Source organism: Pituophis catenifer, unplaced genomic scaffold (assembly GCF_029215685.1).
Source record: "Pituophis catenifer annectens isolate HBS135680 unplaced genomic scaffold, rPitCat1.0.hap2 SCAF_7, whole genome shotgun sequence".
Taxonomy (NCBI): domain Eukaryota; kingdom Metazoa; phylum Chordata; class Lepidosauria; order Squamata; family Colubridae; genus Pituophis; species Pituophis catenifer.
Window position 1 is genome coordinate 86,482,196 of NW_027256887.1, and position 27,562 is coordinate 86,509,757.

General features: G+C 43.7%; 1 protein-coding gene across 2 annotated transcripts; it reads right to left on the reverse strand.

The window, feature by feature from the left end:
* Positions 1-3,318: 3,318 nt before the first annotated feature.
* On the reverse strand, positions 3,319-26,308 carry RBM17 (RNA binding motif protein 17). 2 transcript variants are annotated; one of them, XM_070946879.1, is made up of 12 exons: positions 26,141-26,308; positions 24,365-24,495; positions 20,043-20,159; positions 17,764-17,930; positions 16,427-16,524; positions 15,027-15,083; positions 13,843-13,978; positions 9,872-10,023; positions 8,645-8,721; positions 7,471-7,569; positions 5,622-5,694; positions 3,319-3,621 (listed from the first exon to the last, which is right to left on the reverse strand). In XM_070946879.1, exons 2-12 carry the CDS (start codon positions 24,485-24,487, stop codon positions 3,518-3,520), a joined length of 1,203 nt encoding a protein of 400 aa, XP_070802980.1. In that variant the 5' UTR covers positions 24,488-24,495; positions 26,141-26,308; the 3' UTR covers positions 3,319-3,517. The 2 variants fall into 2 exon arrangements, with proteins under 2 accessions (XP_070802980.1, XP_070802979.1); XM_070946878.1 differs by lacking the exon at positions 26,141-26,308 and adding an exon at positions 25,941-26,111.
* Between the last annotated feature and the right edge of the window lie 1,254 nt (positions 26,309-27,562).

Genomic DNA, 27,562 nt, shown 5'->3' on the forward strand with positions numbered 1-27,562 from the left:
TGTGAATAGCGCCAAGCCAGCCTGCCTTATGATAGGGACGCAGTGGCTCAGTGGCTAAAACGCTAAGCTTGTCGATCGAAAGGTCGGCACTTCAGCAGTTCGAATCCCTAGTGCCCCATAACGGGGTGAGCTCCCAGCTTCTGCCAACCTAGCAGTTCGAAAGCACGTAAAAAATGCAAGGAGAAAAATAGGGACCACCTTTGGTGGGGGAAGGTAACAGCTTTCCGTGCGCCTTTGGCGTTTAGTCATTCCGGCCACATGACCACCGAGACGTCTTCGGACAGCGCTGGCTCTTCGGCTTTGAAACGGAGATGAGCACCGCCCCCTAGAGTCAGGAACGACTAGCACATATGTGTGAGGGAAACCTTTACCTTTACCTTTCAGCCTGCCTTATGGGTATCACACATTAAGAGATAACGTGATGTCATTGAACAAAATTTTTTTTTTTCTGAAGAGTTCAACCAAGGACAGAATCTTCTTTTATCGCCAGAGATATGTGTCTTGTTGGATAGTCAAACAATGCTGACCAGCTTAATAAAAATTATATATATTTACAATTCACATTTTTGGTGCACCTTTCAGATAATTGCATTGGGAGAACCGTCCTTAAAATTCAGAATGGGGTGGGGGGGGGTGTCGTTCAGCTTCATGCTTTGCTCGTTACTATCAATGTTAGTCCATACTAATTAGCTCAAACTAATAAAAGACGAGGGAAATGTGAGTTTCTTTCCCATATTTGAAGAACACAATATGCTGTGAAGATGCTATACTAGAACTGGAGAGGACCAGTTTCAAATGCATCTGCAATTTTGGGAACTCGAGGTGTTTTCCATTGGACCAGTCGCTATTTCGGAACCTGGTTAACTTCACAGGGCTGTTATGACGATGAACGATTTGGGGGCGTTTTGATCTCCTGAAAGGTGACATACACATTTAATGAACAATATATTAGTCTCCTTTTCCTTTAAAAAAACAACAACAGATGTTGGATTTTAGAATGAATAGGTGGCTGCAGACGCAAAGAAAGTTAAACCCTAGTACGCAATCACAAAAGGAGAAAAAACAAAGATAAATCAAGAAATCACTGCAGAATGCAATACCTCGTGATTAATTCCTGAATACGAAGTGATCAAGTGATAGCGATAAAGAGACAACGTAAGTCAATTTTTTTAAAAAATAAAAACTATAAAAAACAATAAAACTATTGTAACGCTCTCTACATGAGGCTCCCCTTGGGGTGCACTCGGAGGCTCCAACTGGTGCAGAATGCGGCCGCGTGGGGGATTATGGGAGCGACGGGGCGCTCCCATGTGACTCCTCTCCTGCGCGAGCTGCATTGGCTTCTGGTGGACTTCCAGGTGCGCTTCAAGGTGTTGGTGACCACCTTTAAAGCGCTCCATGGCTTAGGGACAGGGTACTTACGGGACCACCTTCTGCCACCAATAGCCTCCCACCGGCCAGTTCGCTCCCACAGAGAGGGCCTCCTCAGGGTGCCGTCGGCCAGACAATGTCGGCTGGCGACCCCCAGGGGGAGAGCCTTCTCTATGGTGGCACCTACCCTCTGGAACAATCTACCCCCAGAGATACGAGTGATCCCAGACCTCCGGACTTTTTGTCGGGCCCTTAAAACCTATTTTTTTCAGTTAGCCGGGCTGTCCTGATTTTATGGTGGGTTTTTAAAATTTGAAATTGTTTTTTTTTTTTGGCTTTAATTTATATGCCGCCCTTCTCCGGAGACTCACGGCAGCTTACAATGCGTTAAGCAATATCCTTCATCCTTTTGTATATTTATACAAAGTCAGCTTATTGCCCCCACAACTGGGTCCTCATTTTACCTACCTTAGAAAGGATGGAAGGCTGAGTCAGCCTTGAGCCTGGTGAGATTCGAACTCGCAGTAATTGCAGGCAGCTGGTGTTAATCACAGTGCTCTTAGTCTGCTGAGCCACCAGGCCCACCAGGTTTTGAATTGAAATGTTTTAAATTATGGGCCAAACTTTATTTAATTACTTTAAATCTATTTTAACTTTTGTGTACAAATGTTTTACTTTGGCTGTTCACCGCCCTGAGTCCGAAAGGAGAAGGGCGGTATAGAAATCTGAAAAATAAATAAATAAAAAAGACTTTTGGGTTTTTTTGTTTTTTACTATTTCTAATCTACAGCAAGAAAAATCCTCTTATTCTTTAGGAATTCTCTTGAACCTTCAAACTATAGGGCTTCGGAGGCTATGATGAACAGCAAAGTCTAATAATAAGAGAGGGCTTAGAGGAGACCTGATAGCATCTTTTGATATTTGAAGGGCTGTCACAGGGAAGAGGAGGACGGATTGATTCTCCAAAGCACCTGAGGGTAGGACAAGAAGCAATATGTGGAAGCTGGTCAGAGGAAGATCCAACTTGGACATAAGGAGAGATTTCTTGACAGTGAGAACAATTAACCTCCTGGAGTTGTGGGTTCTCCCATCGCTGGGGGTTTTCAAGAAAAGCCTGAATAACCATTTGTCTGAGATGGTATAAAGTCCCCTACCTTGGGCAGGAAGTTGGACTAGAAGACCTCTAGGGTCCCTTTCCAGTCCTACAATTCAATTATTTCAGGGGCTCCAAGAATATAAGGACTTACCTTTTACACCAAGGTGGATCACTGGCCTATCCAGAATCTAGTTTTCAATCGAGTTCATTAGCTACTCTGGTGTCCCCCTATCTCACACACAACCAAGTGCTACCACATCTGAACAGGTTCACACAAAACACCACACTGTGATTCAGGGCTAGCTGAACAAGCTGTGTTTCCTGTCTTCGGTACCCTGTTTCCCCAAAAATAAGACATCCCCCGGTAATAAGCCCAATCGGGCTTTTGAGCGCATGAGCTAAAATAAGCCTCCCCCCCAAAAAAAATATTTAAACACAGAGCTGGAAATCAGATAAGACAACAAGAGGAGCCCCATCTTGTTCCACGTGCCCCAAAATAATAAGACCTCCCTGAAAATAAGACTAAGCGCTTATTTCGGGGTTCAAAAAATATATAAGACAGGGTCTTATTTTCGGGGAAACGCGGTATTTTCAATGTCTTCTATCACTTCTGATTTGGCAACAAATTGCACTTTCTCTACTGGTTTAACGGCAAACCACAGTTATCAAGGAAATCGTGGTTTGCCATTAAATCAGACACTGAGAGAGGGAATCAAAGCACAGGATGCGAAATAAAAAACCCCCGAAAGATATCCAGATTTACCATCAGCAAATCAGAAGAGGGTTGTGGAAATAGCCAAGAGACAAAGGCTGAAATCTTAAAACAAAAAAATAAAATAAAATAAACCAGGCATCTTTCAGGAATTTTATACTACAATAAAAATACAAATAAAAGTCTGTCCATCACAAGGAATCAGTAAAGGCCGTTCAAGGATTAGTTCCAGTTTGTTAGAAAAGACGTCAGGTCGCCTCTTTCCTCTACTCTCCACATGCAGCTGAAAACTTGTGAGATCGCCAGAGGGTCATGTGTCCCGGTTTGACAAAAGAAAATCAGACTTGTTCCGCCAGGTCCAAGACTCGGAATTTGTCCAGGTTGTAGAAACAGGCCTTCACCACTCGTCCTCCGAAGTATCTTCCATTCAGGTCAACCACCGCTGAAACCCAGGGAAAATAGGAACATTAGCCAGATTCCCAGATAAGAAATGAGAAGATAGGACCCCACTGAGTTAGTTTTTAAATTATGGTAAGCAGAGTACCCAACTGGGTCAAAATAGGGTAACATGCAGCTTTCAGATGGGTGGACTTCAACTCCCAGAATTCCCCAGCAGGCCAATTTTTCTCACCTGTAGCCACTTTAAGATGGGTGGACTTCAACTCCCAGAATTCTCCAGCTGGCTGGAGAATTCCAGGAGTTAAAGTCCACCTATCTGAAAACTGCCACGATTGAGAAACATTGGGAGGTGTTGATCTAAGTTTCCTGATATAGTAAAAAGCACACAATTAGTCCCCAAACCCCCTTTATTTATTTTAACGGCTGTGAATTCCTTTCATTCACAGCACTTGCTGAATCACCAAGAGTTTATAAATAGTCTAACAGAAGTCTGCCACAGTTCTTCGGATAAGGCTGGTAAACACCCACCTTCGTCTTCTTTGACACGCTGCCAAAGACCTAATTGGCAATTATCTTGGCAAGGCCAGACGGAAACAGTCAAAAACGGAGCTTCAAAGTACAAACTGACACCATCTACAACGTTGCTTCCTGCAAAGGCCCACGTGCCTTTGCTCTTCTTTTAAGCCTTATGGGAGGGGCCAATCATCTCCAAGCCTTACTCCTAAGTCGTCCCTTTTGTTTTAACTGTTCTTGCCTTCTGGCAGGTCTGCGCATGTGCACACTGGGAAAAGGCTCCCCCTGATCCTCTGCCTCTCTGATGTCTGACTCTGGAGGCTCCAGAATCTGCACATAACTCCCAGATGGCCCTGGCCCCATCTCTGCCTCTGACGCAGAGCCCTCGTCCGAGCCTTCCCCAGACTCCAGGACTGGCCCATGTTCCTCCCCAGACTCCTCACTCTCCGACTCTGCTGCCAGCTCCACAGGCTGCTGGGGGACCACAACAGGGATGGGTGGGTGGGTGGGTGAAGAACAGAGCGTTCCTGCAGCTGCCACGAACTATGACAATATTTACAGGTAATCCTCAACTTACGACTGTTCATTTAACAACAGTTCAAAGTTACGACGCCTCAGAAAAAGCAATTTACGACCTGTACTGGAATTGTGATTGCTATTCCACCCTGGTGGCCTTGGTCATCGCAATCCTGGGGCAATGGGCTCACGTTTTCGACTGACTGCAGTCTCCTGCAGTCACACGATCACAATGTGTGAGCCTTTTTTTTTTTTCCTGGTAAAAAACACCCTTTGGGGAATCGCTTAACCACTGCCATGAAAATTCTTGTAAAGTTAAAATCTGATTTGACTTAAAGACCGACACGATTTACGATGGACATTCTGGTTCCAATTGTGGTGATAAGTCAAGGACTCCCAGGGTATAAGGAAGGATGAAACATGAACATCTGGCTGATGGGATGGGATGGGAGAGACTAATATCGTGCAAGCCAGCTTATCAGAGCAAAAGATAAAAACTAGCTACAATTGGGGGTTTCCTATACAAAAGCGGTGGGTATACATCCATCTCCGCTCCCATTTGTGCAATCAAATACAGGTAGTCCTCTACTTATGACCGCAATTGAGCTGGAAATTTCTGCTGTTAAAAGTGAGACATTTGTTAAATGAGTTTTGCCCCATTTTACGACCTTTCTTGCCACAGTTGTTAAATGAATCACTGTAGTTGGTAAGTTAGTAACTCAGTTGCTAAGTGAATCTGGATTTCCCATTGACTTTGCTCGTCAGAAGGTCGCAAAAAGGGATCACGTGACCCCAGGACACTACAATGGTCATAAGTGTGAATCAGTTGTCAAGCATCTGAATTGTGATCATGGGATCGTAACTGGAAAGGTTGTAACTGGGAAAAACGGCCACAAGTCATTTTTCCGGTGCTGTTGTAACTTTGAACAGTTCGCTAACTGAACCGTTATAAATCAAGGATTACCAGTACAGCTTCTGAAATTTACAGGAAGTCATGATCGTGTGGTTATTTACCTTTAATTGCAGATTCTACTCTTTCGAATTCCAAAAATATTCTCACAGCTTCATCATCAGGAGCACCAGGAATCTGAATCAAAAAACAATAAAGATCAGGACCTGTACAACACAGGTATAACTATAGAACGGTGCAGCTGTAGAGGAGAGCTTTTCAAATTTGGCTATTTTGAGGGAAGTGGACTTCAACTCCCAGCATGCTGGCTGAAGAATTCTGGGAATGGAGGCTTACTCACCTTAAAGTTGCCAAGTATGAAATACACTTCTCTAGACTTTTGAGAAAACAGCTTTTGTGTGTTGTTCCTGAGGGTCTAGGACAGTGATGGTGAACTGGCGTATGCGCGCATCTGGGCCATGACCAGGATGTGGAACTGCTCAGGTTGCATGCGCGAACCCAAAAATGAACTTCCGGTTTCAGCCAGCTACTCTTCCAGGTTTCTGGCGCACAGGCGCGTGCGATGATCAGCTGGCCGGTGCACATCATCATACTGGAAAATGGAAGACCAGCTCTTCCAGTTTCTGGCACTGCCACATGCAAAAAGGCCAGTTGATCACACGCGCACCAGAAACCCGGAAGAGGAACAGGCAACGGTGCGCGTGCCAGGCGACATGGATCTGTGTGCCACTTCAGGCACGTGTGCCATAGGTTCACCATCATGGATCTAGGACAACTCATCACAGCCCACTCGTTGCAGTCCATTTGCCACGGCCAATTCACTGCAGCCAACTGATCACAGCCAACTACCGTATTTCCCCTAAAATAAGTCCAGGTTTTATATTAATTTTTGCTCCAAACAACGCATTAGGGCTTCTTTTCCGGTTAGGTTTTATTTTCAGGGAAATACGGTAAATGTATCCCTCTGGCTGACGATCTTAACTGGGGCTTATTTTTGGGGATAGGTCTTATATTACGAGCATCCTGAAAAATCATGTTAAGGCTTATTTTCCGGCTGGGTCTTACTTTCGGGGAAATACGGTAGCCATGGGACAACTCGTCCCAAGAGTTACAGTAATATCGAAGAAATGGGGGAATAGAATCATTAAAGAGAGGATGCCAAAGGAGGGACAAAATGAAATGTGAATGATAAAAATTTAAATTGTTTTTTAAAATTTATTTTAAATAATTAAATTGAATTGACCGTGGTGAATTGTCCCATTCTGCTTCCTGAGCAGTCGTGATGGACAGTTATCCCTTATCAGGGGGATCATCAGTTGAGATAAAAGGCAGCAGGGTGATGCAAATACTGAAAATTGTAGAGGCAGGATTATTTTCAAGGCTACATCATCCAGATTGATTCTGACTATCTGCTGCTCTGCACAAGGTTGACAGTTCTGTTTCTCCTTGAACTGGATGCCAAGTTCATTCACCCCCTATATTATGTTTTCCAAGAGCGGCAGAAACGTGTCAAGAGAGGTGGCCGTATAAATCTTCCAGATAAAACAACCAAATAAAGCTGTATGCAGGTGGGCTATCTTGGAATCTATTTCTAGGGATTTCCTCTTTCCATTCCATATGTCCAATTTTTCTAAACCGCCATCAAAGAACTGCTTTTAAATATATTTTCGGCATGTATATATTTTAAATCTGGAATGGTGCGGTGGCCTAGAGGTGGTGCTCTCGCCTCACAATCAGGAGGCTGTGAGTTCAATCCTAGATAGGGACAGATATTTCTGGGCCCACTAAGAATATATCTGCTGGAAAAAACTCTGCATTGGCGACAGGAAAGGCATCTGGCCAGTAAACACTCCATTCAGTTGCTCAGACCCCACCCGACAAGGGATTATGAGGATAACATTTTAAATCTGCTTTTAAAAATAAAATGTGGGAGAAAGGGATGCCAGTCAGTACCTCAAAAATCACACACTTCCCAACTTTGCCATATTTTTCACATTCTTCCTTCGTTTCGCCTTCAAGGTCTTCGTCCACCTCCCCAGCTCCAACCATATTCTGCAACAACGACAACAAAAGACTATGTTTGAAATGTGAATTTTGTTTCTTTACTCCCGGACTGAAAAAAAAAGTTTTCCTTTAAACGCGGAGAGATTTTTTCCCCACTAATGTCTATTTACTAAACATATTTCTATTCTGCTCAAATCAGAAAGACTCTTGGGAGCTTCAGAGAATAAATATACATATTTGCCATCATGGAATATCCGCAGTCACGTCCTTTTTATCTTTCTGATTGTTTTAATGTCACTTCGTCCAGCTAATCAAAACTAAAAATAACAGAATAACAGGAGTCGGAAAGGACCTTGGAGGTCTTCTAGTCGAACCCTCTGCTCAAGCAGGAAACCTATACCAGGGGTGTCAAACTCAAGGCCTGTGGGCCAGATGCGGCCCGCAGGGTGCTTAGATCTGGCCCATGGGGCTGTCCTGGAAACAGCAAAGGACCGGCCCACAGTGCCCCTCCCAGTGAAAATGGAGCCCGGTGTGTGTATGTGTGTGTGCATGGCCCTCCCGCGTCGTTTTCGGACACAACGGCCTCCTGCAGCCCTCTGCCGATGAAAACCCGGGCTCCATTTTCATTGGCAGAGGGTAACAAAACAAGAGGAGAAATGTTTCCCCTTTTGCATTTGAGCATGCAAGAAGGGACAGGAAAGGAGAAAAGGAAAGAGGAAAGACAAAGAAAAAAGAAGGAAAGATGGGAAGAAAGCATGAAAGGAAAAAGAAGGAAAGAGGGGAAGGAAGAAGAAGAAAAGGAAGGAAGATTATGAGAGTGAGGGAGGGTCTCAGGGAAGTCCTGCCTTAGCACTTAGCCATCACAGGTGCCCCCCTGACATAAGTGACGTCGAGCTGGCCACACCCACTATGGCCACTCACCCCCAGCCCCCCCCCAATCCTCCGAGGTCAAACACAACCCTGATTCAGCCTTCAATGAAATAGAGTTTGACAACCCTGCCCTATACCATTTCAGACAGATGACTGTCCAATCTCTTCTTTAAAAACTCCAGGCTTAATGCCAACTCAAACCTTGAAAATCACCAATTCAGGATGGCTGATAAATCAAACAGGGGAAACTTACCCGCAATAAGACAACTTTGGTTGGACATTTCAGTATTTCTGTTAAAGGGTTTGAATCCGATTTCTTTGATGCGTCTCCTATCCCAAAGAGGAAAAAAAGAAAGCCGTAATGGTTTTACATTAAATGTAATATTACTTAAGATGTGTGGACTTCAACTCCCATAATTCCCCTGCCAGCAGGCTGGTGGGGGAATTCTGGGAGTTGAAGTCCATACATCTTAAAAAGTCACTAACATTGATAAACACTGTAGAGTACTAGATTATCAAAGGCTGATCTGTGAGTCCAAAGAAATCTTGAGCACAAATTGCTAGATTCCTAGATTATTTATAAAGATGAAGACATTCTAAAACCAATTTTGTGCAGAACACATGTATACCAGTGCAACCGAAATAAGTACAGTTATCACAGCCTGATTTAGCATGAACAGCTGATTGGCGGTTGGATGGGCCTCCTGGAATACCACCAATCAGCTGTTCCAGGTTGCGGGGATCGCCAGAGCCCATCACTGCCTCCGCGCGTCACGTTTTTGGACTCTGCACATCACGTTTTGGGACTTCGCACGCTCCATTTTACACCGTTCGAGGCTGTGGGGATTGCCACAACATATCGCCGCCAATCACAACCTATGCATGTCGCATTTTCGGCTTACGCACGTCCTGTTTTCAGCCTCCACACATCGCATTTTCAGCCGGTTCCAGGGGGCGGAGATCGCTGCCGCTGCTCCCCAACTGTGGCAATCCCCACAGCCTGGAACGGGTCTATACTGGGGTGTGCGGAGGCCGAAAATGCAATGCACGGACACTGAAAATCGCTGAAGGGTGGCGGCCGGCGGGACTTCAGCAACATTCAGTGTATAAGATGCATCGCAATTTTCACCCACTCTTGGGGGAGGGGGAGGGAGGAGTGCATCTTATTCTCCAAAAAGGACAGTACTGCTTCCAGAGTGACCAAAGAGAAAGGTTAATCTCACTCAAGCACCAAACTTTCAATTAACACAATTTACAAAAAGGCTTCAGTCGATCAAGCTTGCTTAAACCTGTTACAAGTGGACGCAAAGCGAATTTAAAGCAAAGGAAAGCGATGGAGCCTTTAACGATGACATGGTCAAGATTGGTCCAGCGTTCTGCATCTTATCCCTATTGGCAACCACATTCCTTGGAGACACTGCAGTAAAAGGTCACCTTGGACCCCCCCCCCCAAAAACTTCCTAAGGACTCCCTAACTTACCTTTATCAGCAGCGTCTCCAACGATGATTTTGCCCCCCCTCTTGCTGGTTTTCTCTACCGAGAGGGCGGTGCTCAGACCCTGTTCGTGCTTCCCCAGTCCCTGGCCTTCTCTGAAGCCGTATTTCTGCATGATCTTGTGCGCCACCGTGCCTCTGGAGACAGAAGGGAGAATGAGCTGACCCATCAGGCGTGGGAAATCAAGTCATGTGGGCGCATTGGATGGTTCTCTAAGGCACCCTGTTATTAAGCTGGTTATTAAGACCAGCTGCCTGCAATTACTGCAGGTTCGAATCTCGCCAAGGCTCAAGGTTGACTCAGCCTTCCATCCTTTCTAAGGTAGGTAAATTGAGGACCCAGTTGTGGAGGCAATAAGCTGACTTTGTATAAATATATAAAAGGATGAAGGCTATTGCTGAGCACATTGTAAGCTGAGTCTCCGGAGAAGGGCAGCATATAAATCAAATTAAAAAAAAAAAAAAAAAAAAAAGCAGCTACCGTATTTTCCGGCGTATAAGACGACTTTTTAACACATGAAAATCTTCTCAAAAGTCGGGGGTCGTCTTATACGCCGGGTGTCGTTCTCCTGTAACCAGGCTCCTGTAACCAAAAGACTCTGACGAGCCTTAAATGGCTCTGGCGATCGAAGCTCTGACGATCCCAGCTTTGCTTGCTAATCAGGCAACTCAGCTGGGATGCCAGAGCCATGTTAAAGGAAAAAACTTTTTTCTTTTTACGTGGCTCTGCAAGCTCTGACGATCCCAGCTGAGTTGCCTGCTAATCAGGCAACTCAGCTGGGATCGCCAGAGCCCAGAGCCCTGTAAAAGGAAAAGTTTTCCCCCTCCAGCTTGCTTACCTTAGCTGCTAATCGCAACGCTTGCCTGAATCCATTCCATCAGCAAGCCACTCCCTGCCTGCAATCATGCAGGCAGGAGTTGTGGACTTCAACTCCCAGAATTCCTCAGTCAGCAAAACAAAGCTGGCTGAGGAATTCTGGGAGTTGAAGTCTACAAGTCTTAAAGTTGCCAAGGTTGGAGACCCCTGTTCTATTGGGTAAGTTTTTTTCCCCTTTGGGAGCTTTAAAAAAAATAGTCAATTGGGGTTTTTTTAGTTCTTCTTTTTTAGACCTAGCCATTTAAAGTTTAGGAAGTTTTAAATTTAGCTTTCATATAAAAATAAAAATAAAATAAAATAAAGTAATATTTGTGCAGCTTTCTGAGATTTAGTGTGTTTCTGTAGTGTTTCACTCTAACTACACAAACACACAAAATCTCACAAAGCTGTATGTGGAATTTTGTGTGTGTAAAGTGTGAAAGTTGTTTTTTTGGGCTTTTTGTGGCTGTGTGAGGTTCCTGCTTGTTGCAGGGGCCATTTTGAGTCTAGCACAGCTGCTTTTACATTGTGGGTGAGCCTGTTGTGTTGTGTGTGTGTAAAGTGTGAAAGTTGTTTTTTTGGGCTTTTTGTGGCTGTGTGAGGTTCCTGCTTGTTGCAGGGGCCATTTTGGGTCTAGCACAGCTGCTTTTACATTGTGGGTGAGCCAGTTGTGTTGTGTTGTGTTGTGTGTGTGTAAAGTGTGAAAGTAGTTTTTGGGGGGGCTTTTTTGTGGCTGTGTGAGGTTCCTGCTTGTTTCAGGGGCCATTTTGGGTCTAGCACAGCTGTTTTTACATTGTGGGTGAGCCAGTTGATGTTTTTTAATTTTTATTTGGTGTGCGTTGGAAGAGGGGCAGTCTTATACGGCGAGTATAGCCCAAACCCTATATTTTAACAGGAAAAGTCAGGGGTCGTCTTATACGCCCAGTCGTCTTATACGCCGGAAAATACGGTAGTCCCCGACTTTCAACAGTTCATTTAGCGCAGGGGTCGGCAACCTTAAAGAGCCACAAAGGTCTAACTGGAAGCCCCCCCTTCAATTCTGAAGCTGACCAGAAGTCTGGTTCCCACACCGTAGCGCGGTGTCCTTTTTCCTCTACCTGTCCTAACTGAAAGCCCTATCACTTGTGGAGCCGACCGGTGACAGGGAGCCGCAGCAGAGGGATGAAAGAGCCACATGCGGCTCCAGAGCCACGGGGTTGCTGACCTCTGATTTAGTGGATGGAAACTAATCAAGGAGAGAAAGCAACCTAGAACTAAGGAGAAGCTTCCTGATAGGACAATTAATCAAGGGAACAGCTTGCCTCCAGAAGTTGTGGGTGCTCCAACACTGGAGGTTTTTAAGAAGAGATTGGACAAATATGTGTTTGAAATTGTATACAAGACCTCCAAGGTCCCTTCCAATTATGTTATTCTAGCCACTGTTCCAACTTACAGCGGCACTGAAAGAAGTGACTTATGACCGTTTTTAAAACTGTTGCAGCTGCCCCATGGTCACGTGATCAAAATTCAGCTGCTTGGCAACTGACTCATATTTATGAGGGTTGCAGGGTCCCTAGGTCGTGTGATCTCCTTTGGGGACCTTTTCCTTCTTTAAAAAGACTTTTAAAAAAAGGAAAACGAGGGTAAACCTTCGTTTAAAATGCGACATCTCTTTTTCAGTTTGTTGCTATTTTCATTTTTCTCCTCCACAATAGCCCGGATGCAATTTTCATCTCTGGGCTCAGCAGCCGCTGCGTGTGCCTCCTCCACAATTAGCCATGATCTCAAGTGAAATGAGGGCAATGAGACGAAAGGAAAACATACCTGTGAGCTAACTGCAGCACCATATTTTAACGGCTTGAGAGCAGCACTAGCTGCATCAGCTATCTCGGTCAGTGGTGAAATTCACATTTTTTTACTACCGGTTCTGTGGGCATGGCTTGGTGTGGTTTGGTGGGCGTGGCAGGGAAAGGATACTGCAAAATCCCCATTCCCTCCCCACTCCTGGGGGAAGGATATTGCAAAATCCCCATTCCCTCCCCACTCCTGGGGGAAGGATACTGCAAAATCCACATTCCCAACCCACTCCTGGGGGAAGGATACTGCAAAATCCCCATTCCCTCCCCACTCCTGGAGGAAGGATACTGCAAAATCCCCATTCCGTCCCCACTCCTGGGGGAAGGATACTGCAAAATCTCCATTCCCTCCCCACTCCTGGGGGAAGGATACTGCAAAATCCCCATTCCCTCCAAACTCCAGGGGAAGGATACTGCAAAATCTCCATTCCCTCCCCACTCCAGGGGAAGGATACTGCAAAATGAGGACCCAGTTGGTGGGGGCAATAAGCTGACTTTGTATAAATATACAAAAGTATGAAGGCTATTGCTTAATGCATTGTAAGCCGCCCTGAGTCTCCGGAGAAGGGCGGCATATAAATCAAATTAAAAAAAAAAAAATCTCCATTCCCTCCCCACTCCAGGGGAAGGATACTGCAAAATCTCCATTCCCTCCCCACTCCTGGGGGAAGGATACTGCAAAATCCCCATTCCCTCCAAACTCCAGGGGAAGGATACTGCAAAATCTCCATTCCCTCCCCACTCCAGGGGAAGGATACTGCAAAATGAGGACCCAGTTGGTGGGGGCAATAAGCTGACTTTGTATAAATATACAAAAGTATGAAGGCTATTGCTTAATGCATTGTAAGCCGCCCTGAGTCTCCAGAGAAGGGCGGCATATAAATCAAATTAAAAAAAAAAAAATCTCCATTCCCTCCCCACTCCAGGGGAAGGATACTGCAAAATCTCCATTCCCACCCTACTCTGGGGCCAGCCAGAGGTGGTATTTGCCGGTTCTCCGAACTGCTCAAAATTTCCGCTACCGGTTCTCCAGAACCTGTCAGATTTCACCCCTGATCTTGGTCCAATCTCTTGCCCAAGACACTGCCTCAGATAGCAGCAGGCCAAGCCACTGTTAGCACTGTTTCCAAACTTTTAACTTCATACAACCGCCCTGATGCGAACACATGTTGAGAATCCCAACCTCTCCTAAAATATTCTCAATGGCTAATGCTTTTCACTACTGCCCCCTCGTGGACTTTTGCAGGAAGTCTGCCCAGCGCTCACCCCATATTTGCAAGGAAGGAATTGCTGGGCCCGGTTGGGGAACGAGGTCTCTCGGGCTCATCGTACATCGGAGGAGGAATGGCAGCCTTGGATGATGAACCACGAGGCCTTGACTCTTCCTCGTAGGGGGATAAAGCTGTGGAAAAGAAGACAGGACATTTTACCATCCAGGCAAAAATCGGTAAGCATCTATTCTTATGCTTTACTTGACCTTGTAAATAGTAGGTTTATTTTAAGGGCCTCCATCACTGTCCTATTAATGAGACAGAATCCCTCTATCTAATCAGTCACAGCTTCTTCCTTTTTCTTTCTTTTCTTGTTCTTTCTTTTTTTCCTTCCTTCCTTCCTTCCCTCTGTCTGTCTGTCTCGCTCTAATTTGTGGCTAACACAGTCTTTGGAAGCTAACAAAGCGTCTCTCAAGAGCTATAAAACAGAAAACAGCGGTTAAAATTGACTTCAGGATCCCACTACCTCATTCCTACACCCCTCCGTGTTCTTCCAATGATCAAATCTGTAGGTATGTTTCACGCTTGCTTTTTAGCCTGAGATTAAAGACAAAGATCCCCTTTCAGGCATTCCCACAGTCAAAGATCTCTATTTATGAATAGAGCCTTGATGGTACAGTGGTTTAATGCACCCTGTTATTAACACAGCTGCTTGCAATTTCTGCTGGTTCGAATCTCTCCAAGGCTCAAGGTTGACTCAGCCTTCCATCCTTTCTAAGGTAGGTGAAATGAGGACCCAGTTTGTGGGGGCAATAAACTGATTTTGTATAAAATATACAAAAGAATGAAGGCTATTGCTTAACGCATTGTAAGCCGCCCTGAGTCTCTGGAGAAGGGCGGCATATAAATCAAATTAAAAAATAAATAAAAAAAATTGTAATTTGCTTATTCGCACTGCTGAATACCAATAAATCAAGCCAGATGTCCAAAGCAATTGCATGATTTTGGAAGTAGATCCTTAAAATCAAAATGACGACGACAGATTGTTCTGGCTTAGCGACTGAACGGTTACAAGTCATAAAATTGCATCTAGTCATGTAGGTGCCTCGATTTACGATGGAAATTCCAAGGTCCACTTATTTATTCATATTTGTTTGCTGCCTATCTCACTGTGAGGTGAGATATGGTCGTAAGTCGAGGACTATCTGCAATTTAAAAAAAAATTATCTATATGCGTACGTTCTTTGTCCTTCTCAACCAAAGAAGTAGGTGGCGCAATGGCAGCTCCTCCCATACCTGTATAAGAAAAAATAAAAATAAAAATATCTATGTAAGCTATTATATAATAAATGTATTCATCTTTAAAAGGCCACAATTCTTGGGTGTGGATTGTTTTTTTTTGCTGCAAAACTTGTTGCATTAGAAGTCTAGATAGTTAGAATAATGAGAATTTCTTCCATAGACATTTAGATCACTCAAACATTAATGGGTCTATGATCAATTCCCAAGCAGGCCCCTAAGATGATTGACTATCATAGCTACTTCTCATGGTAGCCATAAATGGACCATTAAGCATTGGGCTGAAAAAGAACGGATTTGGAATGGATTAGTGATATAAGAGAAGAACAAAGAGAGCTGGTGGAGGGCGGAGTTAAACAAGTCATTAGCTTAGAATCCTTGTGTTGCCACAAACAATACAACTCCAGTCCTTCCTGAATTCTGCTAACCCTTATCTGGCACCAATTTAATGTGGAACTTTAACCTTAGATTCTTGTGTATAGACTGGAATAAAACGTCTATCCTACAACCATACCAACAGTCCTGATTCTTTGCGCTTGACAATCCCTGATGTGAGCAGAGTAGGGAAGCCAGCTATCTGGGTTTCTATTGTACCCATAAGCTAGTGCACTGCAGTCAGACAAAACCTTTTCATAAATGAGAAGGCACCAAGTAAAAATTGGGTCAGGAAGGAGAGATTCCAGCTTGATGGTCCTGTTACTTCAAGTGGATGTAGATGGGTTAGATGTCTATAGTAAAGGGGGAGATCTCATCTACATCCACTTGAGACAACCTAGGACAGGGGTGTCAAACTCAAGGCCCGTGGGCTGGATTTAAGCACCATGGGGTGCTTAAATCTGGCCTGTGGGGCGAGGTTGGAAATAGGGAAGGATTGGCCCACAGTGCCTTTGGCAGCCAAAACTGGCCGTGGGGGGTCCATGCGCCCCCCCATGTCCTGTTTTTGGCCTGGATGGCCTCCTGCAGCACCCTGCCAGCTAAAACAGGGTTCCCCCCCCCCCCCCCGGCATCCCATTTTGGCCAGCAGGGTGCTGTCCCATCTCCCCCCTTGACCGGCCCACGGAAAACTACAATGCTGATCCGGACCTCAAAGAATTCCAGTTTGACACTCCTGACCTAGGACGACAATTTTATGGTGGCCAAAAATAAGGAGGAGCCTGGTAGTATTTTTCTAATAAATTTTTATTAAAAGGCAGGCGTCTTCTGCAAAGTATGTTGCAGGTTACGAAAACCTTTTAAATAAAATTTATTGCTCACAGAAGGTGCTACCAGACACCCACAGATTACGTGAGATAAGAAGGTTTGATTCTTGCAGGTATTTGGTAACTGAGAGAGTTTCTCACTTCGTTTCCGCCTCTCCCTCTCATAATCTTCATCTTCATCCGAATCTGGATCCGGCCGTCTGGAAAATCCACTTGCCTCGTGTCTGTCTTTGCGCCTCCTTGAAATGGAAACAGAAAATAAGATGACAATTATCCCCAAAGGAAATCTGAATAGAACAAATCCGAACTATATTAAAACTAAAACTAAATGGGCTAAATACTTAGGGAATTCTGCTCTTAATTCTTTTCGTTTCCACTATCTACTTTTAAACTGTTTATTCCAATGTGTTTCAAAAGATTCTGATGAACAGCAAAATGATAACCTATTTGCATTGGCCATTCATGAAAATCAAGTAAAATACACTTCCAGTTCATAAAAAGGATTTTATGTTCAAAATTTAATTCTGCTTATATGCGCGTATTGGCAATCCTTGGCTTATGACCTCAATTAAGCCTCAAATTTCCACGGCTAAACGAGACAGGTGTTAAGTGAGTTTTGCCCCATTTTACGATCTGTCTTGCCCCAGTTGTTAAGTGAATCGCTGCCGTTAAGTGAGTCACACAACTGTCAAGTGAATCTGACTTCCCCACTGACTTTGCTTGTTAGAAAGTCGCAAAAGGGGATCGCCGCCATAAAGGTGAGTCAGTTGTTGCCAAGTGTTTAAACACTTTTTAAAAATAAATTTTATTTATACATTTTTCTTTAACATTCATGAGTGCTTAATAAACAGTGTATTGTCTGGGTCAATTTACCTATACATACCCTGTTTCCCTGAAAATAAGACCTCCCCGGATAATAAACCCAATCGGGCTTTTGAGTGTATGCGCTAAAATAAGCCCTCCCTAAAAATATTTAAGCACAAGTGCAGCTGGTCCCCACCATTTCCTCAGGTTAGGAAGACAGAGGTGGAAATCAGGTAAGACGGCAATAGGAGTCCCATGTTGCTCCACGCGCACCAAAATAATAAGACCTCCCCCGAAAATAAGCACTTATTCCAGGGTTCAAAAAAATATAAGACAAGGTCTTATTTTCGGGGAAACACAGTAATATCAATAACAACAACAATATCCACTTGTATATAGTAGTATTCTTCCAACTTCTAATTTCTACCTCTACTATCTAACCATTTGTAAAACAAATCCCATGTTAAAAAGTATTCTGTATCCTCTTTATCCTTTATGTTTAATGTTAACGCATCCATTTCCGCAGTCTAATATTTTTTAAATTATGCTTTCATCTGTACGAGTTCCCTCATTTTTCCAATATTGTGCAAATACAATTCTTGCCGCTGTCAACACATGTTGACAGGACCAAGTGTCTAAATTTTGATGATCACATGACCATGGGGATGACTCACTTCTCCCTTTCTTCAATCTCTTTCTGCCTCTCCAGCTCGCGCTGCCTTTGCCGTTCTTCTCGTTGGCGTTTTACAACTTTCTCGTAATCGTTTGGGAACATTGGATCGTACTCATCCGCTAAAGGGATCAAGACGTCTCCTGCTGAAAAGCCACTGGGGACAGGATCCTGGGATGAAACATGGAAAGACACAAGAACAAATAGTATCCAACGCAATTCTTCCCCAAAAAAGAAGAGATGTTCTGTTTATTTGCCAGAATAAGATGGAAGCTGTGCTCAAGTGAAAAGGCTGAAAATAAGTTAGCTTTTGCACCGATGTCAGAACTGTTTAGTTCAAACTAGCCATTTTATTTTATAATAATGTCAGGGGTTCCAAGTAATAGATCCATTGCAAGCAAGACTCCGAGGCAGGTAGATTCCTCAAAGAATAGCTTTATTGGAAATATCAAATTGGCACATATTGTTGTGGCCCGCCAGTGGCCAGCTGAACTGGCAGCAGACTTGGACAGTGAGGAGGTTGGAGAGGAACATGGGCCAGTCCTGGAGTCTGTGGAAGGCTCTGATGAGTGCTCTGCGTCGAAGGCAGAGAGGGAGCCAGGGCCGTCTGACAGTTATCAGCTGCCTTCGGAGTCGGAGATAAATGGGGCTGAAGAACAGCTGGAGCCTGTTCCCGATGTGCACATGCGCAGAGCTGCCAGGAGAAGGGAAGTTAAGGAACAAGGGCCGACTCAGGCGTAAAGGCACTGGTGGATGGTGAATGGCCCCTCCCATAAAGGAATAAAGAGGAGCAAAAGGGGAGTGGAGTTTGCAGGAGACAATTAGTTCGTTTCACTAGTGTGAAGATCTGTGACTCTCAGAGACTCCTTGCCAAGTCTTTTCTTGTACAGCATTGACTTTGGAAGCTATCGGCCTGGCAGCTCTCCAAGCCTGATAAGGTCTGTGGTTGTAAATTCACCTTGGAAAGACTGTTTGCCGGGACTTTGCTGGATGTGAATGAGAGGAATTCACATTAGCTTAGTAAAAGGGGTTTTGTCGGGACAAGGAGTCTGCTGCGTGCTTTTGTGAAGCCTAGGTCAGAACACATATCTGGTGAAAATCAATTCTGGGAGGCCCCTTGGTTTTCACCTATTTAAAAGTAAAAATTCCCTCCCCTCAATCCAAACAATCAAGTCACATGGCCCAATCAAGGCAATGTCTGCAGGTCTGGTGACATCACTCCTCTTTCTTCCGACCAGGTGTGAGAACGTCCTTGGTTCCCAGGGGAAAGTATTTTGTTTCGACTACACAACTCTAATTCCCCCTCCCTATCCCTCGCTCCAGCGTGGCAACACTGAAGCTCCAAGATGGCTTCGGCCAGGTCAACTTAAGGGTTGACATCCTGCTTACAAGGAGACAGTTCCTCATCTTTCATGGCACTTGCTAGTTTATTTTTCGGGATTCATTTCAAAGTGCCCATATTTATTTATTTATTAAATGTATTAGCTTCTCATCTTGCCGCATGGTAAATATGGGCAGTTTACAATATTAAAAGGTAATATTGTGTTAATTTATAATAATATAAATAAAATACTATAAAATCAAGCTAGCTAAAAAGATAGAGGGGAGGGAAGATGGTGGGAAGATGGGATCTGTTGTTAACCAATCAACCACCTCCAACACAAAGTGCCTTTGTTGAAGCTGCAAGTCAAAATGGCAGAGCCAGGCTTTTAAGCTCTTAGGGAAGGCCAGGATCAATAGCAATACCAATAGCACCTAGACTTATATATCACTCCGTAGTGCTTTACAGCAGGGGTCTCCAACCCTCGGTCTGTGGATTGGCAGCGGGTTGCAGGCAGCACATGAAACAGTCCCTCTGGTCCACAGAACCACCTCCGTTCATAAAACCGGTCCCTGGTGCCCAAAAGGTTGGGGGGCCACTGTTTTATAGCACTCTCTGAGCAGTTTATAATGTCACCATATTGCCCTCAACCATCTGGGCCCTCATTTTATTGACCTCGGAAGGAAAGAAGGCTGAGTCAACTTTGAGACAGTCAGGATCAAACTCCTGGCAGTATGCAAACGAGGATCCCAGAATGTGTGGACTTCAACTCCCAGAATTCTGTATTGGCTGGGGAATTCTGGATGTTGGAAATCGACACACCTTCACATTGCAAGATTGAGAAACACTGCCCTAGCTGGTCCTGATGGGAGACATTTTGCTCCAGAGGAAGGTTGCCCTCAAAGGGCTGACAGCCTCTTGGTCAGAATACCGCTTGGCCCATTTAATAAGCCCCATCTCACCTTCAAGCCAGCCGCCACGTGGGGTGGGGTGTCCGCTATCTGGCGCTCATCCGAAGCACTGCCTCGTTTCAGGTCGATGACGGGAGCAAGGACTGTGCTTTGTTTAGACCGCTGGCTCTAGAATAGAATAGATAGAATAGAATTCTTTACTGGCCAAGGGTGATTGGACACACAAGGAATTTGTCTTTGGTGCATAGGCTCTCAGTGTACATAAAAAGAAAAAAAAGAAAAAAAAATACATTCATCAAGAATCTTAAGTGATAGTCATAGGTTACTAATAAGCTATCAAATCATACTAGGAAACAAAGAAAAACAATATAAATCATAAAGATTTATATTGTTTTATAGTGAAATGCCAAAAAATTCAAACGCACATTTCAGACGGCTTCCAAGAATTTTATTCCATGACCTGTGTTTTGTTCCTCTCATCACAACCTGAGATTATAAAGGGCAGCAGAAAATAAATTTAACAGATAGATGGATATATAGATAGGAGGGGGAGGGGAGAGATCTTGCCATACACTAGATAGGTAGGTAGGTAGATACAATAAATAGATAGATGTAGATCGATCAATCGACAGATAGCAATAGCATTTAGAAATACCACTTAGACTTATATACCGCTTCACAATGTTTTACAGCACTTTCTGAGTAGTTTACAAATGTCAGATTATTGCCCCCAACAATCTGGGTCCTCATTTTACCGACCTCTGAAGGATATAAGGCTGAGTCAACCTTGACCTGGTCAGGATCGAACTCTTGGCCGTGGGCAGTCAGCCTGCAATACTGCATGATTGATTGATAGATAAAGATAGATAAAATAGATTGATAGCTTCAATTACAATTTCTATCTTCCCCATTCGGCACAGACATTGGAGATGGGAAGTGTAGTCCAAAGGCTCTATTACTGAAACATCAAGAGAATCCATGCTTCTAAGCAATTACCACCAGAAAAAGGCAATTTGATTGCATGTATATTTAACTGTGTTGACAATGATACTTAAAGGCTTATCAATATATTTAAATTTAAAGATACATCAGTATAACACAGACTGCATGTATATTTCAGTACATGTACATGACAAGATAATCTCTTAAGTATCTGATTTAATCATCATTTCCTCTTAGGTAAGTGAAATCTTGTTCCAGCTACTATACAGCATATTCTATTTAGATATAGGAATTAATTCAATTATACTAACACAGAAAGACCAATGTTTACAGAAAATGGCTGTACATTTTTAAAAAAATACTCTCACAAACTTCTATAACAATTGGAATATATCGGAATTCTTGAGAAAAAAACCTGCTCCAATGAAGGACTTTCCATTTCTTCCTTGTTCCGTTATTTTTAAATTTAAAATAAAACTACTCCCAGCATTGCTTACATAGATGGAAAAACTGCTCAAAACATACGCTTAACATTTTATACGATGCGGATGCTGCAAAATGACCTTGTGCTTCTCAAGACTGTCTTTCACATAATGAAAGTCAAATGAAGGTGATGAAATCTTCCAATTGTAGTACAAAGTGCTCCCCCAAGATATTATGATAATCTTATAATTATAATTCACAGGCTCTGGAGAACCAAGGGCTGATGCAAGAGAGCCCATTTAGCTATGAATGCTGAGAAAGGAGCAAACATTTTAGCTTCTGAAATATAATGCTCTAGGTATATTTTTAAAAACCCTGTGCTCAATCTGAGCTGTACAGCAACGGCCTGGTGTACAGGTAGTCCTCGATGTATGATCACAATTGAGCCCTAAATTTCTGTTGCTAAGTGAGACATTTGAGTTTGCCCCATTTTACGACCTTTCTTGCCACACAAGTGAATCACATCAATTGTTCAGTTCATAACACGATGGTTAAGTGAATCTGGCTTCCCCATTAACTTTGCTTGTTGGAAGGTTACAGGAACTGGGCATGGCTAGTCTAGTGAAGAGAAGGACTAGGGGAGACATGATAGCATCTTCCAATATTTGAGGGGCTGTCACAGAGAGGAGGGGGTCAAGCTATTCTCCAAAGTACCCAAAGGCCAGACAAGGAATAATGGATGGAAACTGAACAAGGAGAGATTCAACCTAGAAATGAGGAGGAACTTTCTGACAGTGAAAACAATCAACCCATGGAACAGAAGTTGCCTTCAGAAGTTGTGGGAGCTTCATCACTGGAGGCTTTCAAGAAGAGACCAGATTGCCATCTGTCAGAAATAGTGTAGGGTCTCCTGCTTGGGCAGGGGGTTGGATTAGATGACCTACAAGGTCCCTTCCAACTCTAATCTAATCTAATCTAATCTAATCTAATCTAATCTAATCTAATCTAATCTCTAATCTAATCTAATCATGTCGCAAAAGGGGATCACATACTGCAACCATAAATATGAACCAGTCGCCAAGCATCCCAATATTGATCATGTGACCGTGGGGCTGCTGCAACGTGTGAAGAAGGGTCATCTGTCACTTTTTTTCAATGGCGTTGTTCGAGCGGTCACTAAATGAACCGTTGTAAATCGAGGACTATCTGTACTTATTTCAAAGAATGTAAGATTTAAAAAAAGATGCACTTTTAGAGATAAAGAGTCAGAATGAGATTTTGACACAGGCGCTTAGCATGCTTTTAGAACAACAATGAACAATAAACATGCGTATAATGAAGAAGCTTATGTCAATATAGGCAGCCCTTGACTTACAACAGTTACTTAATGATCAAAGTCTGATGGAACCCCTAAAACAGGGGTGTCAAACTCAAGGCCCAGGGGCTGGATCTAGCCCAAGGGGTGCTTAGATCTTTTCTGATCCGAGGGGTTGCCCTGGAAACAGTAAAGGACTGGCCCGTGGTGCCTTTGCCGACTCCGTTTTCGCTGGCAGAGGGTTGCAAGAGGCCGTCACAGGCGGAAACGGAGCTCGGGAGCCCGTTTTTGCTGGCAGTGCACTCCAGCCGCCACTGACACAAGTGATGTTGAGCTGGCCACGCCCACTCTGGCCACACACCCCACCGCTCCAAGTCCAACCCAACCCTGATGCGGCCCTCAATGAAATTAAGTGCGACACCCCTGCCCGAAAAGGTATTTATGATCCCCTTCTGAAGTTCCAAGGGCTGCCTCCGCCCAGTCATGTGACCGCATTTCAGCCACATGGCCATAGGCCTGCATTTATGGCCATTTGCAAGGTTCTGCAGCCACATGACCACGATTTACGCCTTTGTCCAAAATTAGTATTTACTTCTGGTTTTCAACAGAAGCAACACAGAGCAGACAATGGGCTCGCTTATCGATCGTTGCAAAAAAAGGTATATAATCAGGTCAGTCACATGGGTTTATAACTGTAAAGGTAAAGGTTCCCCTTGCACATATGTGCTCGTCGTTCCCGACTCTAGGGGGCGGTGCTCATCTCCATTTCAAAGCTGAAGAGCCAGCGCTGTCCAAAGACGTCTCCATGGTCATGTGGCCGGCATGACTCAACACCAAAGGCGCACAGAACGCTGTTCCCTTCCCACCAAAGGTGGTCCCTATTTTTCTACTTGCATTTTTTACGTGCTTTCGAACTGCTAGGTTGGCAGAAGCTGGGACAAGTAACGGGAGCTCACCCCGTTATGCAGCACTAGGGATTCGAACCACTGAACTGCCAACCTTTCGATCGACAAGCTCAGCATCTTAGCCACTGAGCCACCACGTCCCATTTATAACTGTAACAGGCAGGCTATATTATGATCGTTGAGGACCACCTGTATAGCTAGAGGAATGTCTTGGAATGTCTATTTTTTGTCAATGAGCATTAGAGGTAACATCGATGAGAAGTATTATCAATTTAATTTGTGTCCCACTTTTATTATTTTTTTACAAATAACTCGTGGCAGTGAACATATCAAACACATATTCCTTCTCCTATTTTCCCTATAACAACCCTGTGAGGTGAGTTGTGTTGGGCTGGGCTGAGAGAGCTATTGGCCCAAAGTTGCCCATCTGGCTTTCAGACTACAAATCACAATCTCTTGGGGATTGGCCCAAAGTCACCCAGCTGGCTTTCATGCCTATGGTGGGACTAGAACTTACTGTCTCCTGGTGAGTGGCCCAAAGTCACCCAGCCGGCTTTCATGCCTATGGTGGGACTAGAACTTACTGTCTCCTAGTGACTGGCCCAAAGTCACCGAGTTGATTTTCATGCCTAAAGCAGGACTTGAACTCACAGTCACCTGCTTTCAAGTTTGGTGCCTTAATCAAACCTCTTTGCTAAATAAGGCATTTTACTTAGCAGTGATGCTCCCTGGGCAAGTTGATAATTTAAAAAAAAAAAAAAGCATTTTCCCACGGACTTTTACTGTACCTTTGCTTGAGTCAGAGCTGCTTTTTTCACTTGCAGCTGAGATTGCAGAAGCTTGAAATTTTTGGACCAGCCTTCTGTTTTGGAATCACTGGTTTCTACTCCCAGATCATCATAGAGGGACATTTTTTTTCCTGGTTCAAAACAAGGAAAGAGAAAAAAAATGCGGTTTTGTTTTGTATAAAACATTTTTTTCTTCACATTTTTATTTAAATATTCTACTTAACAGGTTTTACAGAAAAGAAATAGAAAAATACAGAAGGAAATACATTAAAAAGAAAACAGAAAAGGGGTATGTATACATAACTTAATATATTATTTTTATTTATTTTATCTATTTATTTCCTGCTTTTATTATTTCAATAAATAACATTCCTTTCTCCTATTTTCCCCATAAGAAGCCTGTGAGGTGAATTGGCTTGCTTAATTAGGCATCATGTACATTTCTAAATCTATGTCAGAACACTACAAGACATCTCAAAATCTATGCCACAGAAAAGATGTCATTTTCTCATTAGCAAAACATCAGTAGCACTAAGCTGTATTCTTACTTGACCAATCATAATTCATTCATCTATATCACATAGAATGTGGCATAGAATTGACATTTATACATTTCTTTATTTACATATAATTAAAAGCATTCAAAATAGGCATGGGTTAGATAAGCATGGGCATGGGCAAAACAATAAAGAAAAATTTTCCCACCCCAAATTGCAATAAATACAAAATACAATACAAAAAGGAAATATTTATCTTCATACCTAACTACCTATTTGACAAATTGGCCATCCAGACAACACAACCATGCACATACCATTCAAAAGAGACAATGAACAAGCCAAAAAAGGAACAAAAAGACCAAAACACCTCCACAACAATCAACACCCAGATGAGCAGAGATTAACACCAAGGTTAATATTAGATTAACAGCCAAAAAATTCCCATCAACACTAACAGGGCAAGCTCCTAGAATATAAAATGACAACAATTTAAAAGTGGAATTAAAATCAAATTAAATAGTTTTTGGCCCAGACAAATTAAAACCCCAATCAATTTAAAACCTATTTTAAAATTTGAATATATAAAATACTGTTCACGTCTCCTGCGTCATCAGGGGGTTGGGCTAGATGACCTCCGAGGCCCCTTCCAACTCTGTAACTGTTACTTCGAGCCCAAAAGTTAGGAATTCATCTGCTCATAGTGACAGGAGAAAGGAAAAATAGCTGCTGCTTTGAATTTTCATTTTATTTGTCTGTGTGTGTGTGTCTTTCATTTGGCCAGCAATGCCAGGAAAATACATAAATAAATATATAAATTTATCAAAATTTAAAAATAAATGTACTGGAAATACCCGATTTTTTTCCCTTTTTTTTTTTTAAAAAAAGTCCAGATTCCTAAAAAAAAAAAAACAGACCTTCAAAGTCACTCAACCCCGTTGTCGCAAACCGAGGATGTGGAGGAGGGGGGGCTGTCACGGACGGCCCTCTGCATATGCTCAGGAACCCGTTGGATCGCCGGGAGGACCAAAGTGGGGAGCCAAAAACAAAAAAAAAAAAAAAAAAAAAACGGGTCTTACTTCTGAGGAGGGAGAGATTCCCGTCACGAGGGGCTGAAAGAGACCCCCGAATAATCCTTCCCTCAGTACGGTGCCCTCGGCTCTTCTTTTCCCTCTTCAACATTCAGGGCGACTCTCCTAACAGCCAGGCTCTGTTAAAACGGACTCCAGCCTTTCCCCCCTCACAACAAAGTTTTTTTTTTTTTCCTTCTTCTCCTTACCCTTCCGTCGAGGCCGCAAGCCGGGGCCTCGCGTAGCACCCGAGGCCGAGAAGAGCGCCTCTTCGTCGGCCGAGCGAAGCTCCCGCGTCACAACTGACAGGAACCAATCAGGCTGCTCTTCCTTCTCAGCGCGCGGCCGGGAAGCGGCTTCGCTCTTGTTGGCCGCCGTTGCCGCCGCCGCTACAGGCCGTTTGTGCGCAAACTCCGTAGTGGCGGCGGGGGGTGGGGTGGGGGGGTGGAGCCTGATTCCCCTTGAAGGAGGGGCGGGAGCTACGCTGACTCCGTCCGCAGCAGCCAATGAACACAGGCCGGAGGAAAAGAAGTTCCGTAACGCTCTCATCGCAAACGGCTGGCTTCATGGTTGGTGTTACGCAAACGGCGTAACGGTAGAAAAGCAGCGGAGCCATGTGGCTGTATGTGCACGCGACAGGGCCCTCCTTCTTAACAGAATTATGGGCCCCGGGCAAAACAGTGTAGTGTGGCCCTTAAGACCACTACTCACAGGAATAAAAATGTAAATGGTCGATCAAATTAAACATGTATTTATTTTATTGGCATTTTCAACAAAACAGGTGTCGAAACATTAAATTTCACTTTCAAATCTTTATTTTCACAGCACAACATATATACAATGAGAGATTGGTGGAGTTCCCTCAGTGTACCCCCACAAACACACAACACAACACAACTCACAGTGAAGACAGAAAATCCCTAACCCAATAAATCAGTGTTTCTCAACCTCGGCCCCTGGAAGATGTGCGGACTTCAACTCCCAGAATTCCCCAGCCAGCATTGCTGGCTGGGGAATTCTGGGAGTTGAAGTCCGCACATCTGCCAGCGGCCGAGGTTGAGAAACACTGCAATAAATCATATTAACAACCCCAGTCCTATTGCACCAAAAACATGCTGTGCAGCAACAACTAATCAAGATAACAAACACTTGAACAATACAAGAGGCTTGAAAAACACAATAATACTCAGTAAGCCATACAGTTGCTGTATCTTTTCTTTTATGTACACCGAGAGCGTATGCACCAAGTCAAATTCCTTGTGTGTCCAATCACACTTGGCCAATAAAGAATTCTATTCTATTTATATGATACGTGGTATGATCCACGGTGGCACTGTTGTAGAATGATGGGACCAAACAACATTCCTTGGTCAGCCAGAGTCAGTTTATTTGCGCAGTTTCAGAACCAGATTTGTATCTGCAATTCGGAACAAGGAAAGAGCCCTGATATGACTGCTTTTATACATATCCAAGACAAAGGATTCTGCTGGCACATCAGTTTTCCAGATATGGTTAACATACATCCGTTACATGATAATTGACAGTTTTTTAATTACTAAATTCCTGCCCTAATTTATAGTACATGAGATAATTTTAGCTAAACATCCTCCTTAGTTCTGTATCCACTGTGG

What these genes read in the sequence shown, in the direction of transcription:
- RBM17 (XM_070946878.1), bottom strand. Translation starts at nt 26,043, where the DNA reads ATGTTGAAGAGGGAAAAGAAGAGCCGAGGGCACCGTACTGAGGGAAGG. An exon ending in TCCTTCCTTGCAAATATGGG is followed by an intron (nt 10,024 to 13,842) that starts GTGAGCGCTGGG and finishes TTCTGTCTCCAG; the next exon opens with AGGCACGGTGGCGCACAAGA. An exon ending in AGTAGAATCTGCAATTAAAG is followed by an intron (nt 3,622 to 5,621) that starts GTAAATAACCAC and finishes CCTGGGTTTCAG; the next exon opens with CGGTGGTTGACCTGAATGGA.